Source organism: Mauremys mutica, chromosome 15 (genome assembly GCF_020497125.1).
Source record: "Mauremys mutica isolate MM-2020 ecotype Southern chromosome 15, ASM2049712v1, whole genome shotgun sequence".
In the NCBI taxonomy this organism is placed as follows: domain Eukaryota; kingdom Metazoa; phylum Chordata; order Testudines; family Geoemydidae; genus Mauremys; species Mauremys mutica.
Genome location: NC_059086.1, coordinates 7,326,336 through 7,343,743, shown reverse-complemented (window position 1 = coordinate 7,343,743; position 17,408 = coordinate 7,326,336). Strand labels below are relative to the sequence as shown.

Genomic DNA, 17,408 nt, shown 5'->3' with positions numbered 1-17,408 from the left:
GAAGCTGAGTAACACATACTGCCGCTTCAGCTGCCCCGGAACCTACATGATGCATATCAAAAGCTCAGATTTTTCTTCCAGAAGAGACGAGCTTTTCCCACGGGGTGACTTGGGGTCTTGGGAGGTGTAGCATTGCTGGGGCGTTCTGGTTGGCCCAGAGCTCCTCTGACTGCGGTGGCGGAGGGTGGCTCAGGGCTCCAGCTGAACTGGGGCTTCTCCAGCTGCAGAGTGGGGGGGGGGGGGCTTGGGGCTCCATCTGAGGGGGAGTAAGGGGGCTTGGGGCTCTGGCCATGGAGGGGGTACAGGCAGAAGGGATGGAGCCGGAGGCTAGCCTCCCCAAATGGGGGGCTCCACCCACCACCTATGCCAACACCCATTGACTCCAGCGAGAGCTAGATCGAGGATTCCAGAGGATGCACAAGTCACCACAAAGAATGTAGTTCACTTGTTTCATGGGTCTGTTGGCTTTGTAGGGCTGGCACTAGAAGCCCTTAGTTGTATTCTTATTATTGTAACATTTAGAGGCCCAGTCAGGATGAGGGTCTCTTTGTGCTGCTTTTGTCATTACAGTCAGCACGTCGAAGGCTTATGGAGATAGGGAGTATATGAGATGGGTAAGAAGTTGCCTTCTGGGGCAGGTCTACACTAAGGGCGGGGGTTGAACTAGGGTACGCAAGTTCAGCTACGTGAATAGCGTAGCTGAACTCGAAGTACCCTAGTTCGAACTACTTACCCGTCCAGACGCCGCGGGATCAAAGTCCGCGGCTCCAAGGTCGACTCCGCCATCGCCTTTTGCAGTGGTGGAGTACCGGAGTCGACCGCGGCGCTTCCGGAGTTCGAACTATCGCGTCTAGATCAGACGCGATAGTTCGAACTCTGAGAAGTCGAACTCACCGCGTCGACCCGGACGGTAAGTGTAGACTAGCCCCTGGACACTTAAAGCTGTCATCCCTAACTAAAGCTAACCTTGAAAGCTTGCATCCCTTCTGCGCTCTGCTTTCATTGTTCCTGCTTCATGGAAATAGAAAATGACTTGCCCAGACCTTCTCATAACCCAAATACTTCCCAAAGGAGGCCACCTGGCCATACAAGAAACCTGGCTTTGATTTCCAGTCCTAACTTATCATTTCTTGGGCCAGCCATAGCTGGAAGTGCTCTGCATTGCTGGGGTGTGGTTACAGCTGGAGTCTTTCACTCCCTTGGCAAAACAGTGCTCAGTCCCTAGGGCGGAAGTGTCCAGTGTCACTCTAGTGACCTTTCGGACCAGTGTAAGGGACATTCAGCTTTGTAAACTAATTTCTAAAATTACCATTTCTGATAGCTCACTCTTTAAACAGGTCATAGCATTTTTTAAAAACAAGATTGCTTCTATAACTAGTTTTTATTATGGCTTTTTTCCTTCTCGATGATTATTTTCTAAAAGAGACGCTCTAATTCAGACAGGAATTATTTTGGGAGTTCTATAGCCTGTGTTATGCAGACTAGGTGATAGTGGGCTTTTCTGCCCTTGGAATCTGAATCTATAAGGGTTGCTTAGCAAGGGAGAAGCTGCCTAGCTGACTATAGAAGGGAAATAGTAACCACTCCTCTATGTATGGTGCTGTCAAGTGCCCAAAATAAACAAATGAAAAGCATAGAAACTTTTTCCCAAGTGGATTTTAGGCATCATAGGCCTCAGTCCTGAAAACACACACAATCAACTCTTAGCATGTGAGCAGGCACATTAAACTCAAAGGATTGCTCACTTGCTTGAAGCAGAGCATGTACACAAGTGTTTGCAGGCTATGTGCTTGAGTGTGCAGTTTGCTGTAATCTGCAAAATAGCATGCTGTTGGGGGCGAGATTGCTCGATTTTTTCTTCTAGAGCTGCTCAGACTAGTCAGAAATAGTGTTTATTCAGCTAATTTAGCCTGCTTTTCTACATGCAAATTATCTGTGAACTGACTGATTTTTAGGCGTAAATTTATTTGTGATGGCTTGACCTTTCTTCATTCCTCTGTATGAAAATATGCCCACAGGTGGTGGTTGGTCAGAAATGTAGGTTCAAATGCTTGTCACCTGTACGGGGGGCCTGAATTGTTCATTATGTCACCCAAGCGTGACCAGGTGCCTGGGATGGACCACGTTAAGAATGCCACACTCAGGGCAGACCGCAAGAAACAGGGCAAACAATCCCCAAAACTGGTGGTAGATTTATACTTAGTCACCAAGCCAGTAATAGAAGAGCTTCTGCAGTACCACACTAGTTAACCAGAAGCCAAATACTGTCCCACTTTAGGCATTCCAGCCCTTGGCTCCCATCCATATGAACAACTCTAATATAGTGAGAGGTTATTGAAAACTTAATTCTCCATGTCCATATATAGCTCAGACCTTACCCAAATACTTTGCTGTCAGCCAATCCTTAATAAACTAAGTAAAGATTTATTAAAAAAATGATTTATAAATGGTTAATGGATTATATGCATACAAATGATTGCAAAGTCCTCATATCAGCTTTGTAGCAGTGATGGAATAGACTGCTGGCTTGCAAAAGCCTCTCTGGTATTTACCAAAAGATTGGAAGGTCTTTGGTCCATAGTTCACGATGCTCCCTTTTGTTGTAAATCCACAGTCCAGAGAATTAGAGCAGGAAAGAGGCAAAATGGAGATGTCTTAGATGCCTTTTATACCCTCTGCCATGAGCATGGAAATGTACTGTCCCAAACAAAGCCCATAGCCTCTATGTATGGAAAGTGACTGGCCCAAGATGGAGTCTTAGGTCACATGAGCAAATCAGATGCCACTACATGTTTTGCTGAATCACATGAGATAGATACATAACCAATATTCATAACTTCAGATACAAAGATGATTCATGCATATAAACAGGATAATCATACTTCGCAATTCATTACTTTTCTATTGATAGCTTAGATGACATACTTTGTACAAGACTTATGGAAATTGTGTAACAGTGGTAACAACAGTGATATAGATGGTCACCTTTCTTATACTCCAATATATTACCCCTTCTTCTTAACAATCTGTCCTAACTTGTATTTATCTCAGACACTTTGCTTCCTTTCCCCATACCCAAAGAACTCTGCGTAGCTTGAAAGATTGTATAGAATTTAGTCAAATAAAAGATATTCTTCTTCGAGTGATTGCTCCTATGCATTCCAGTTAGGTGTGCACGCCGTGCGTGCACGGCTCTTCGGAACATTTTTAGCCTAGCAACACCGGCGGGCCGGCTGGGTGCCCCCTGGAGTGGCGCCGCTATAGCACTAGTTATATACCCCAGCCGGCCCATCCGCTCCTCAGTTCCTTCTTCCCGCCCGTGACGGCCAGTTGGAACTGTGGAGTGCTCGTCGTCCTCCACTTACCTAGCTCACCTTGGTTCTACTTGTGTGTTTAATGTATATAGTTAGTTGTTAAAATTAGTTAGTTGAGTAGACATTAGATAGATTAGGGAGAATTAGGGGGGCTTAGCCCCTCTTTTCCCATCCGGTGCGGGCGTATGCCCAAGACACCGGGATTCAAGCCCTGTGCGGCTTGCCAGCAGCACATGCCGGTTGGGGACCCTCACGACTCCTGTCTTCGTTGTCTCGGCGAGGGCCATCGACCAGATAAGTGCCTCATTTGCAGGTCGTTCAAGCCACGAACGAAAAAGGAGCGGGACATTAGATTACGGCAGCTCCTCATGGAATCGGCGCTTACCCCTGCGGTGCCGACACCTTCAGCTCCGCCGTCGTCCTCGGTGCGGAGCGCTCCAGCGGTCCCCGGCCGGTCCGGTACCGAGACTGTTAAGAAGCAGCCGGCACCGAAGCCCCGGCACTGCTCCCATTCACCATCTGGGAAACGGAAGCCGAAGCCCAAAACTGTAGAGACTGTTACGTCGAGACCACTGGTCCAGCAGCCATTAGCGGCGCCTTCGGCACCGACCTCGACAGCGCACGGCCTGTGCGCGGTCCCGTCGACTCCGGCACCGGCTGGGCCGTCGAGTCCGGTACCCCCGCGCTCCCCGGTGCAAACCGTGGTCGAGCTGCCTCTCCCGTCCACGCCCGAGACGTTCTCGACGGCGAGGGAGCTCATAGAGCTAACAGAGGCACTGAGCCCCCGGCACCGCCGGTGCGGGCTGTTCTGTCAGTGGGCAAACCGGCCATGGTACGACCTGCCACCCCTGACAAACGGGATAGAAGGCGATCCAGGTCCCGCTCCCGGTCCCGATCCCGGAGACGGTCACCTTCCCGCCGTTCAAGGTCACGGCACCGGTCTCCATCCCGGTACCGCTCTCCTTCTCGGCGCCGGTCGCAGTCCCGGTACCGCTCCTCATCGCGGTACTGGTCGTACTCCCGGAGGCGTTCCAGGTCCCGATCCCGCTCTCCGGACCGTCGGCACCGAGGAAGGTCCGGTTCCCGGCACCACTCCCGACGCCGTTCTCGAAGCCGCTCCTGTCGACAACGGTCGAGATCGCGGTCGACCTCCCGGTACTCTCGCGGTCGAAGGTCCCGCTCGCGCTCCCGGCACCGAGATGATCGGCACCGGTACTCGGCACCGTCCACGGACAGACTGGTGGCATCGACGGCGCAGTCCCTGAGCGCCTCTGCCCCCCCCATGGCCTTCCCGCCAACCATCGGTCGCTTCACACGACTGGTCACGAGGCTCAGGGCGCCCGAAAGGTATATTCGGCTGGCGGCCTCCAATTACGCATAGCCAATCAGTTGGTTCTCCTGGCCCGCTATGCCTACGATAATTTCGTGGCCCTCTCTAAGTTTACAGAGTTGGTTCCAACATCCTCCAGGCAGGAGTTCTCAGCCTTGCTAGAAGAGGGCAAGAAAGCTACCAGGTCCTCCATTCAGGGCTCACTGGACTCTGCAGACTCCGGAGCCAGGACCTTGGCATCGGGAGTAACAATGAGAAGGATCTCCTGGCTGCAATCGTCCACCTTGCCGCCAGAGGTTCAATATACATTGCAGGACTTGCCCTTCGATACCAAGGGCCTATTCTCGGAGAAAACGGACTCCAGAATCCAGACCCTTAAGGATGGGCGCATTGCCATCCGTACATTGGGCATGCACACGCCTGCGACACAGCGGAGACCCTTCAGGCAGCAGCCCTTTCGCCCGTTCAATCAGTCCAGGTCACGGCCTGATAATACACGCAGGGGCAGACTGAACCGCCGTAGACCATCGGGCAATCGGCGTACCCAGTCCCAGGCGCCTTCCAAGGGCCGAAGCAGGCGTTTTGATGGGACGCCCGAGGACGGCCCATCAGTCTCTCCTCTGGATCCTTCCCCGTTATTTTTCAATCGTCTTTCCCACTTCCTCCCGGCGTGGTCCCAGATTACATCGGACAACTGGGTGCTACGCACGGTAGAGTCTGGTTACCATCTTCAGTTTGTTTCGCCCCCACCCCGTCCCTCTTCAGGGACCCCTCTCACGAGCAAGTCCTCCTACAAGAGGTCGAGTCTCTGCTGAGCTTGGGTGCTATAGAGGAGGTGCCGAGCGATCTGCGAGGCAGGGGATTTTATTCCCGATATTTCTTAATCCCCAAGGCGAAGGGAGGCCTACGACCCATACTCGACCTCCGAGAGCTCAACAAATACCTTGTCAGGCTCAAGTTTCGCATGGTGACCCTGGGGACTATCATTTCCTCCCTGGATCCGGGAGACTGGTTTGCCGCCCTCGACATGAAGGACGCGTATTTTCATGTCGCCATTTACCCTCCTCATCGGCGCTACCTGCGTTTCGTTGTCAACAATACGCACTACCAGTTCACAGTGCTGCCCTTCGGCCTCTCTACAGCGCCGAGGGTATTCACCAAGTGCATGGCAGTGGTGGCCGCGGCCATCCGCCGTCGTCCGATACATGTCTACCCCTATCTCGACGACTGGCTAGTCCGAGGACCATCCCGCCAACTGGTGGCGTCCCACATGGCCACGGACCTAGCCCTGTTTCAGTGTCTAGGGCTTATGATAAATGCCGAGAAGTCGATGTTGACCCCTTCGCAAAGAGTGGAGTTCATCGGTGCGGTCCTGGATTCCAATGTGGCCAGGGCCTGCCTGCCCCAACCTCGGCATCAGTCTCTGGTCTCTCTAGTTCGAGACCTACAAGCTTTCCCACGGACAACGGTGCGTTCCTGCCTCCGCCTTCTGGGCCACATGGCTTCGTGTACGTTCGTCACTCAGTACGCGAGGTTGCACCTTCGCCCGTTTCAAATTTGGCTTGCGTCAGTGTACCGGCCCCACCGCGACTCCATCAATATGGTAGTCACGCCCACGAAGCCGGCCCTCGCTTCGCTCACCTGGTGGCTGGACCCAGCAGTCGTGTGTGCCGGAGTCTCTTTCCGCCCTCCTCAACCATCCGTCACTCTGACCACGGATGCGTCAGAGCTGGGGTGGGGGGCGCACCTAGCCGACCTGCACACCCAAGGCCTTTGGTCGCCCCGAGAGCTCTCCCTCCATATCAATGTCAGAGAGCCCGATCTTCCCCGCTGTGCACGGAGGCGATGCTACTGTGGGACTTCTGCATAGCCCACTCCATTCACCTGGTGGCGTCCTATCTTCCAGGGGTGCAGAACACGCTGGCCGACCATCTCAGCAGGTTGTTCCTGTCCCACGAGTGGTCCCTCCATCCAGATGTGGTTCACACAATTTTCCGGAGGTGGGGGTTTCCCCGGATAGACCTTTTCGCCTCCAGAGAGAACAGGAAGTGCCACCAGTTCTGCTCGTACCAGGGTCGCGCCCCGGGCTCCCTGTCGGACGCATTCCTCTGCCCCTGGACGGGTCACCTACTGTATGCCTTCCCTCCGTTCCCGCTCGTACATCGGGTGCTTCTCAAGCTTCGGAGGGACAGAGCCCGCCTCATACTCGTCGCTCCGGCCTGGCCGAGACAGCACTGGTACACTCTGCTGCTCGAGCTATCGGTACGAGATCCCATCCCTCTACCCTTATGGGCGGACCTGATAACGCAGGACTTCGGCAGGCTCCGCCACCTGGACCTGCAGTCCCTCCATCTGACAGCCTGGTACCTGAGTGGTTGACCCACGCTGAGCGGGCCTGTTCGGCGGCGGTCCAGCGGGTCCTGCTGGAGAGCAGAAAGCCCTCCACTCGCTCGACCTACCTCTCTAAATGGAAGCGATTCGCCATATGGTGCGACCAGAGAGACATGAATCCATTCGTCGTACCTATCCCAACGATCCTGGACTACCTCTGGTCACTTAAAGAGCAGGGTCTTGTGGTCTCATCATTAAAGGTGCACCTGGCGGCGATATCTGCCTTCAGGCCACCCGTCGGTCACCGGTCCATCTTCTCCGATCCGACGGTTTCCCGCTTCCTCAAGGGTCTAAAGCGTTTGTTCCCGCCAGTGCGGCCTCCGACTCCGCCCTGGGACCTGAATCTGGTCTTGAGCAGGCTCATGAGAACCCCCTTTGAGCCCTTGGCTACGTGTTCGCTACTCCACCTGTCGTGGAAAACAGCTTTTCTCGTCGCCATAACCTCAGCGAGGCGAGTTTCTGAGCTCCAGGCCCTGACGGCCGGTCCTCCGTACACCATCTTTCATGCGGACAAGGTACAGCTTCGGCCTCACCCGGCCTTCCTCCCTAAGGTGGTGTCAGCCTTCCATGTAAATCAGGACATTTTCCTTCCCGTTTTTTTCCTAAGCCTCATGCCTTGAGTCGGGATCAACAGCTGCACACCCTGGATGTCCGCAGGGCCCTTGCGTTCTACATACATCGAACAAAATCCTTCCGGCGTTCGCCACAACTGTTCATAGCAGTTGCAGAGCGCATGAAAGGCAAGCCGGTCTCCTCTCAGAGGATTTCCTCATGGGTCACTGCATGCATCAGAACTTGCTACGAGCTGGCTGGTGTGCCAGCTAACCGTCTTACCGCTCACTCTACGAGAGCGCACGCCTCGTCTGCCGCCTTCCTGGCCCATGTCCCCATCCAGGACATCTGTAGAGCGGCCACCTGGTCTTCTGTCCACACCTTCGCTTCCCACTACGCGTTGGTGCAGCAATCCAGAGACGATGCAGCCTTTGGCTCCGCAGTCTTGCACTCTGCCACGTCTCACTCCGACCCCACCGCCTAGGTAAGGCTTGGGAATCACCTAACTGGAATGCATAGGAGCAATCACTCGAAGAAGAAAAGACGGTTACTCACCGTTGTAACTGTTGTTCTTCGAGATGTGTTGCTCCTATCCATTCCAGACCCGCCCTCCTTCCCCACTGTCGGAGTAGCCGGCAAGAAGGAATTGAGGAGCGGACGGGCCGGCTGGGGTATATAACTAGCGCTATAGCGGCGCCACTCCAGGGGGCGCCCAGCCGGCCCGCCGGTGTTGCTAGGCTAAAAATGTTCCGAAGAGCCGTGCACGCGCGGCGCGCACACCTAACTGGAATGGATAGGAGCAACACATCTCGAAGAACAACAGTTACAACGGTGAGTAACCGTCTTTTACGTCACCCACCTTGTGTCTCTCATATTCTGGGACCAACATGGCTACAACACTGCATAAAGCCTTTGATCTAGAAGACAAAGGCATGATAAGATCCAGTGATCAGAACCTGAAATTAGATAAATTAGATTTAGAAGTAAGGAGCAAATTTTTACCAGTGAGAATACTTAACCATTGGAACAACATACCTAGACACTTGGTGGATTTTCCACACTAGGAGTCTTTAAATGAAGATTGGATGTCTTTCTAAAATGTTTGCTCTAGTTCCACCAGAATTTATGAGCTTCATGACAGAATGGCAGGATGACATTCTTTGGCCTGTGTCATGCAGGAGGTGAGACTAGATGATCAGACTGCTTTCTCCTTTTCCGTAAAATCTATGAACTTTCTTTCTTTTAGTATTAAACTCATGGTTAAGCTACTAGTATTCTGTAATCCCCTTTCCCCAGTTGGGAATGAGAGTGGTCACTTGAATTGTGTAACATCTCCCCTAGTATCATGACATGACAATGTGTACCTTGGTCTATAATGAAAACGCATCATCTTGCCCCCTCTGGCAGAGCAGTTTGCAAGAGGTTTGTGTGACGCGTTGGATCCCCCTTCTGGGATGCCACCTGATGTACTAGGGTTTCACTGAGCCTGTCCTGCTCCACCAGCCTGGATTCTCTCTCCCTGTTTTGCTGAATTAGGCTCTCCGGCTTCTCGCAGCACACACACACAGGTAGGGCCACATCCAGCTGCAGACACAGACTGAAGTCAGCTCTGTGTGAGAGGGTTCACCCAGCACTCACATGCACACCCCCTCTTCGGGAATAAACCCAAAATAATACTGTCTTGCACTGTATAAAAAGATCTGCACACCACAAGCTCATAAGAATTCGCCCTCTCCCTCAACGTGAAGAGAAAGATATGCACAACCTCTTGCTCTCCACCCCCCAGTTAGCAATTGCACAAACCGGGTTTAATAATAAACAAAACAAACTGATTAACTATGAAAGGCAGATTTTAAGTGATTATAGGGGATCGTAAACAGAACAAAGCAGATTACTGAGCAAATAAAACAAAACACACATACTGAGCTTAAGATCGTAAAGAGACTGGTTTCAAGAAGTAATTTCTCACCCTAAATGTTGTTTTAGGTAAGTTGCAGAGTTCCAGTTATTTCTTCTTACAGACTAGACCCCTATCTCAGTCTGGACTCACCCCTGCCTTTCCCTTCAGGTTAGTTCCTTTGTCCCTTTACTTTCTATCAGCAGTCCTTCTTCTTGGGTAGGCAATGGAGGAGAGTCTAGATTAACCCCCTCCCGAGCCTTAAAAAGGATTTACCTAAGGTGGGAAATCTTTTTGATACCCATCCCCCTACAGAAGAAAAGTACCAGCAGTGTCCAAGATGGTATTTTTTTTGTATCAGGTGATATCACCTGACCTGGTAGTGTCACACCTGTCCCAAGATGCCTCTCACGAAGGAAAGAGATTAGTATCTTCACAGTCTTATTGTTTCTTCCAAATGGCCCATCAAGGCTGTAATGGTCGGTTGTCTGGTGGGTGTTTCCTAAATACACCCGCATTTGTAATTGTTACATGCGTAACTTTAGATACAGAAATGATACATGCATACAAATTGGATAATCACATTGAGTAAATCATAACCTTTCCAATGATATCTTACATGTGCCATCTTGCATCAAATATATCTAAGTTATGCCATATTCATATCATAAACGTATTTCTATGAAGAATATGGTTTGTAAGTCAGTTTGTTTACAGACTCAGGGCCGGCGCTTCCATTAGGCAACCGTAGGCGGTCTCCTAGGGTGGCATTTTGTGCGCTCCCCACGGGGCGCACAAGAGTTTCCGGTTCTGCTCCCGTCGCGCCGCCGAAGAAGGACCTTCTGCCGACGTGCCGCGGAAAACAGCGGCGGGCAATTGAGCAGCTCAATGACTGCAGCATTTCGGCAGAGAGTCCTTCTTCGGCAGCGCGATGGAAGTGGAACCGGAAGCTCCCACGCGCCCTGTGGGGAGCGCACAAAATTCCGCCCCCCAGATTCTGCCTAGGGCTCCAGAAACTCTGGCACCACTCCTGTACAGCCTCTTACCTCTTTTGAGTGTGATGTTTCACTTCCTATTTGACAAAACCAACTGACCGCATCTAGTTTAAGATAGAGGAAACACTTAGACTCTGGATACTGTAGATGCCAAAAAGATCTAATTCCTACCATCTGTACGTCCCATTAGATATGGTCGACCTTGGCACACCAGCACACATTCCATCTCATCTCATGTAGCAGGCCCAGTCTTGGATACTTCCATGCTAAAAATCGGGGAGGAAGACAATAATGAGGGAAAAATGAATGGAATACACCATGCCATATATATCCCAATTAATAACTGAGGACCAGATCACACTGTTTACTTCTCTCCAACTACAGTAATGCCCACTTCAGAATTTGACCTGGAAGTATTTATGCTGCTGAAGCATCAGAACTTCTCAAATTTTGTAGAGAGCTATCCTATTTCCCCTGACTGGAAGCTACATTGTACAAGACTCGCCAAAGCATTAATACAGATGTTTATACAGAGGCAAAAATGTAACCAAGAATCGACAATAGATATCTCTTCCCCCTCCACGCCACCACCAGGGAATAGAGCAACCCAAGAGGTTAAGGAAGCAACCTTGGACCTCTGATTCTGTCTCCACAAAAATAATCTTTTGAGTACGTGGGTCTCTCCAAGGACTTGAGAAAATTAAAGCTGTCCCCAGTGATTTGACGTTGGAGGTGTGGAGGCGAAGGAGGTGTGTTGCCCTATTGTTTTAACTTCTGGGATGGCATTAAAACCAGAATAAACATGATCGTATAGACTTCACTTGACTTTAAAGTAGGTACCTGTGTCCTGGGTCATATACCTAGTAAATGGAGGCTATCAACATACGAAAGGGGATAACTACACAGAGCTTTACTGTCCAGTTTTGCTATCTTGGACAAGTACACCCTCATTCCCTCGCTAGGCACAAAGTCTGGTGTAATGGACTGGCAGACCTGGCTGCGAAGAAAGGGATCACATACAATAGATGGGAAAACCCTGGGAAAATGTGGGTCTATTTGGGTCAGTTTCCTAGAACTGGTCAAGTAAAGAACCCTGCAGGAGGCCTGGATGAAAGCAGATGTATAGATACACACACTTCCCCTTGATTTCTTCTCTCCATTTCACCTTTTTCCCCTCTTGATTTTGATTTCTTCAATGTTTGTTTGGTTTTTTGGTTTTGAATTTTTTTTATGTGCCATTTAAAAAAAAAGTGCTTGGAGTATTGCAGTTAATATGTGGGAATCCAAGCACTGTGTAAATATCTTGGTCTTTTCTTTTTTTCTGATGCATAGTACTCTTTTTACTTGTGTAATAGATTGGCATATTGCCTAAAACTAGTTTGGTTTATTATGAGAAACAAGATTGAAAATGTTTAATACATTTTAAAAAAGACAAGACCCTTCAGGTCAGCATTCCTAGTGGTTTTAAATGGGAGGGACCTGTATTTTTATTGAATGGAGTGAGAATGGCATTACTTTGCAGTGAGTGGGCTCCACATAGGTATTTGGGTGAAGTTGTAGCACTTGTGTTATATAGGAGGTCTGATGAGATGATGTAATGGTTGCTTCTGTCATTAAATGCTAGGAAATTCTTAACCTTTGATTGCTTCGTCTCTTTGCACCAGTCTCTTTTTATAAATTAATACAATAGGATGGAAACAGCCTTATGTTTGAGCACTTACTCCTAATCCATCCCAGGCTTCCTAATTTACATGCCCTACTGATCCCAGATTTGGGGAGTGACATGGTGCTTGTTTCTTAATGAAAATTAATTGGTCTTAAGGTTGGTGATTAATGAGGTTCATCCTTGTTTGTTTTCAGAATTAAACTGTTCCAAGAATGAGAAGGAGCTGGAGGAATTGCTCCTAGAGGCAAGTCAAGAGACAGGGCAGGAGCCACTGTGACACTTTAGGTAAGGACAGCAAAGAATCCTGTGGTAAGGAAACTTTTTGGTCACTGGCGTAACAGAATCAAGACAGAAGGAAACTAGAGTTTCTGAAAGCGGCTGCTGTTTCTGTGATGAAGAGAACAAACTGTTTTGTCTACAACGTCCTAGTTGCCAGAATAGCTCTGGGTGTGAGACAGGCTGGTGAATCTGTGCTAGCTTCATTCAGACACAGTCAAGCATGTCTGTAATAAAAACACACTCTAGACCTAGGTCAACCTGACTTCACACACCCAAAATATTTTCCCTGTGCAAAAAATAGTATGTGACCATGTAATTGTGTCACAACGCATACGCATAAGGAGGTGGCAGTGTTAATGTTGCACAAGTGTTCCTTGTGGTATTTCCTAACTTCTGAGGGCCTGACTTTACCACCTGAATATCATGGTTTCAATGCAGTTTTTAGTAGATAATTTATTTGTCAGTGGTTTTCAACTTTCTTTCATTGTGAACCCCTGAAAAATTTCAAATGGCGGTGTGGATCCCTTTGGAAATCTTAGATACAGTCTGCAGACCCCAGGTTGAAAACCACTTTTCTATGGCATTGACAACCTTCCGCGGACCCCTTAGATATAGTCTGAGGACCCCAGGGTCCATGGACCACAGGTTGAAAACCACTGATTTTATTTATATATATATATATATATATATGTTTCAAAAACTATGTTACCGTTGTCATCCACTCATATAACTTCTGTAGGCGGAGAAGCTATACAGGTCTGTGTGGTGGAGAGAGGATATATTAGTGGATAGGTGCAGGCCCAAAGAGCTCTCCAATCTGAGTAAACAGTGGTACAGACTGAGTGGAACATCTGTTTCATCTTCATGAGGCGGTGGCCTATCCTGGTCTCGTTCACTGGCATTGTCCAGATGATATGACTTACCCTGGCTGAGCATGAGATCATCTAATCTGACCCCTATATATTACAGGCCATTAAATTTAACCCAGATATTTAGCCCAAAGTATTTCAGTCCTCAGGAAACTAAACTGATGTGTGCCACAGGAAGAGAGCAGAAAAGATCAAGGTGCCACCAGTGCCCGAGGGCCCTGCAATAGCAGGGAATTGATTAGGTGAGATGTGGTCAGATGATCTCAGCAGGCAATCCACTGCAAAGAAAGGTGAAAAAACCCCAAGATCCCTGCCAATCTGACCTGGGCCACAGTCTGTTGATCGGTATGACCCTGAGCGTGTGAGCAAGTCACCCCAGCCAGGAATCTAGAAGAGAATTATCTGTACCACCTCAGAGCACTGGTCCACCCCAGCTGGTGTCCCATCTCCAGCCATGGCCAATCGCTGATGTTTCAGAGGAAGGTGGGAAAAAACCCAGCAACCCCCACTGAGAATACATCTAACCAGTTGTGCATTAGGGGAAAAAATGGTGGAGGAATCATACAAGTATAGGCCTGGAAGGAACCTCCAGATGTCCTCTAATCCACCCGCCTGTGCTGAGGCAAGACCAAGTACAATCGAACCCATTTATCTCGACCTCGGTTAACTTGCCAATCCTATTAACTCGAGGTTTTACAAGTGGAACCGCCAAACTCCCTCTTTATCTTATGGGTTTCTCATCCGTTATGTCGATTTGCCCAACCCTAATATCTCGAGCCCGGCTCCCCGCGTCCCCAGCCGCCCGCTCCCTGGCTCTCCAGCCGCGTGGTTCCCCAGCCGCCCGCTCCCCGCGTCCCCAGCCACCCGCCCGGCCCCGCATACCCGGTCCCTGCCCGTCCCCGCCCGCCCGGCCCCGCATACCCGGTCCCTGCCCGTCCCCGCCAGCCCGGCCCCGCATACCCGGTCCCTGCCCGTCCCCGCCCGGCCCCGCATACCTGATCCCCGCTTTGCCTGCCGCCTGCCCGCCCGGCTCCGCTTCGCCGGTCCCCGCTTTGCCGCCTGCCCCTCCGCCCGGCTTCGCTTCGCCGCCCGCCCGGCCCCGCATACCCGGTCCCTGCCCGGCCCCGCCCGGCCCCGCATACCTGGTCCCCGCTTTGCCGCCCGCTCCCCCGCCCGGCGTCGCTTCGCCGCCCGCCCGCCCGGCCCCGCATACCCGGTCCCTGCCCGTCCCCGCCCGCCCGGCCCCGCATACCCGGTCCCTGCCCGGCCCCGCCCGGCCCCGCATACCTGGTCCCCGCTTTGCCTGCCGCCTGCCCGCCCGGCTCCGCTTCGCCGGTCCCCGCTTTGCCGCCCGCCCCTCCGCCCGGCTTCGCTTCGCCGCCCGCCCGGCCCCGCATACCCGGTCCCTGCCCGTCCCCGCCAGCCCGGCCCCGCATACCCGGTCCCTGCCCGTCCCCGCCAGCCCGGCCCCGCATACCTGGTCCCCGCTTTGCCTGCCGCCCCCCCACCCGACTCCGCTTCGCCGGTCCCCGCTTCGCCGCCCGCCCCTCCGCCCGGCTCCGCTTCGCCGCCCGCCCGGCCCCGCATACCCGGTCCCTGCCCGTCCCCGCCCGCCCGCACGGCCCCGCTTACCCGGTCCCCGCTTCGCCTGCCGCCCGGCCCGCTTACCCGGTCCCGCTTCGCCTGCCGCCCGGCCCGCTTACCGGGTCCCGCTTCTTTGGCTGCCCGGCTCCGGGTCCCCGTCCCGCTTCGCCGGATCCAGCCACGTGCAGGCACCGCGGTAAGGGGGCAGGGAGGGGGTGTTGGAGAGAGGGCAGGGGAGTTCAGGGGTGGGGGGGTGCATAGGGGTTTATCTCGATCATCGGTTATCTGGACTATTTTTGGCAAACCCCTAGGCCGGCGACATAACAGGGTTCAACTGTATACCTAATCCATCCCTGACAGATGTTTTGTCTAACCTGTTCTTAAAAACCTTCAATAACAGGGATTCCACAACCTCCTTTGGTAACCTATTCCAGAACTTAATTATTGTAACGTATCTTAACATATATGAAGACTGTTATCAGGTCTTACCTCAGCCTTCTTTCCTCTCGACTAAGCATGCCCAGTTCTTCTTCAAGTGATTGTTCATGTCCGTTCATCTTAGGTGTGTGCGCTCGCCACATGCACTGGTGACGGAAGTTTTTGCCTCAGCAGTATCCGTAGGGGACCGGCTCCGGCACCCCCAGGAGTGGCGCGCACATGCCATGGTATATAAGGTGCCGCTGGTTTCCCCGACCCTCAGTTCCTTCTTGCCGCCAGTGACAGTGCTGGAACTGTTGCTGCTTCAGTTAGTGCTCTAACTACTCATTCGTACAAACTAGTTATCTTCTGTTTATACAGTTTATAGTTTTATATTGGTGTTGATAAATCCCTTAGCTATAGTTAGAGACTTTGTAGGTCCCGAAAGGGACTTTGCCTCAGGATAGGGCATGCCCCAATCCCCAGGCTTTAAGCCCTGTGATTGCTGCAAGAGGCCCATGCCTTTAGTGATCCACACAGCCGTTGTCTGTGTTGCTTGGACGAAGGACATATTAGTGAGAAGTCTAAAAGTTGCAAGTTCAAGCCAAGGACTAAGAAGGAGTGCGATATTCGTTTAAGAGCGCTCCTTATGGAGTTGGTCCTCACTCCGACACTGGAGCCAACGCTCCGACTCGGTGCTGAGTACCGTGACCTCGGTGCGCAGCGCCCCACCAGGACTGTCCATTAGCTGGCACCAGTCCCCATCCGTGGCTCCGACCAAGAAGCCCAAGAAGGCGGGACGAGGCTGGTCGCCAACCTCCCCCAAGGGAAAGGATAAGACTGGGTGTGAGCAAGGTCTCAGGCCAGGCAACTCTTCACCCACATTGGGATCTGGGCCCAAGCTCCGGGGGAGCAATGTAGCCCAACCCGCTCCCCGCCGGCTACCCCTGATAGCGGAAGAGGCCTCTGTCAGCTTCGGGTGCCGTCCATGCTGGAGGCCCTGCAGATGGTGCAGGAGATAATTTCCCTCCTGGTGCCACCAACACCAGCTCCTGCAGTTCCCCGATCACAGGGTAAACCTGCCTTCGGACCGCTTCAGTCCCCACCTCAGCAGCACCGTTCCCCGTCATAGGGGATGTCCCGCCAGCGCTCACCGTCCCATAGCCACCACACGTCTGACCGCGATAGGCAGACGCAGTGTAGTCCTATTCAGTCCCCAGACCTTGGGCACGGGCAGAGAGGCTCGAGGCACAGCTCTCCGGCCACTGGGCACAGACCTTTGGAGGCACACGTTCCCCCGGCAGGAGTACCGGTCCCGGCACCCAGTATCTCTGAGACTGCCGTACCACTCCAGGGACCCATCAAGGGATCAACGGTACCATTCTTCGGACCATCACCGATCCCCTAGGAGGGCATCACCACGTGTGGGTGCTTCCCAGCACCGAGCCCGCTCCTCATCCCAGTACTGCTCATCAAGCACAAGATGTAGATTTCCAGCTCCAGGCATGGTCACCTGGGAGCGACTACTCAGGATCCAGCCCTGGTTCGGAGCGAGGTTCTCTGATGATGGGATAATCTCCGGTATTGGCGGTACCGGCTACATTATTGGCACCAAAACCAGCCCCGTGGCCTCAGGCACAGTGGCTGATGCCGTGGTACCCACTGAACCTGAGGGGGTTCACACAGCCTAGTAGTAGAAGCTGTTAACCACAGGGAGCAACAGGGTCAACCCAGGCAGGTAAGCGCTTGTTTTGAGGGTATGCCCGAGGGCAAAATACCGGACTGTTCCCAGGATCCTCCCTCCCTTATTTTTGCCAACCTCCTTTCTCCTTTCCTCCCTATGTGGGCATCTATAACATTGGACCGATGGGTCGTCAGTATGGTGGAGCGGGGTTACACCCTTCAGTTGCTTTCTGCCCCTCCTTCCCACCCCCTTTCCCTGTCCCTCTTCAGGGACCCATCTCACAAGAGTCTCCTCGAGCAGGAGGTAGAGGGGTTACTGCAGCTAGGTATGGTGGAGATTGTTCCTCTAGAGTTCTGGAATGAAGGGTTTTATTCCCTCTACTTTTTAATCCCGAAGGCCAAGGGTGGTCTACGACCTATCCTGGACCTGC

At 52.2% G+C, this 17,408-nt stretch overlaps 1 protein-coding gene across 1 annotated transcript in view; it reads left to right on the top strand.

The window, feature by feature from the left end:
* The window catches only part of PPP1R37 (protein phosphatase 1 regulatory subunit 37), a 155,550-nt gene that overhangs the window by 128,551 nt on the left and 9,591 nt on the right, over positions 1–17,408 (top strand). Inside the window, exon 12 of the mRNA XM_044988816.1 lies at positions 12,340–12,430. Coding sequence (XP_044844751.1) covers positions 12,340–12,422 — 83 coding nt within the window. The 3' untranslated portion in view covers positions 12,423–12,430. The remainder of the gene's footprint in view (positions 1–12,339; positions 12,431–17,408) is intronic.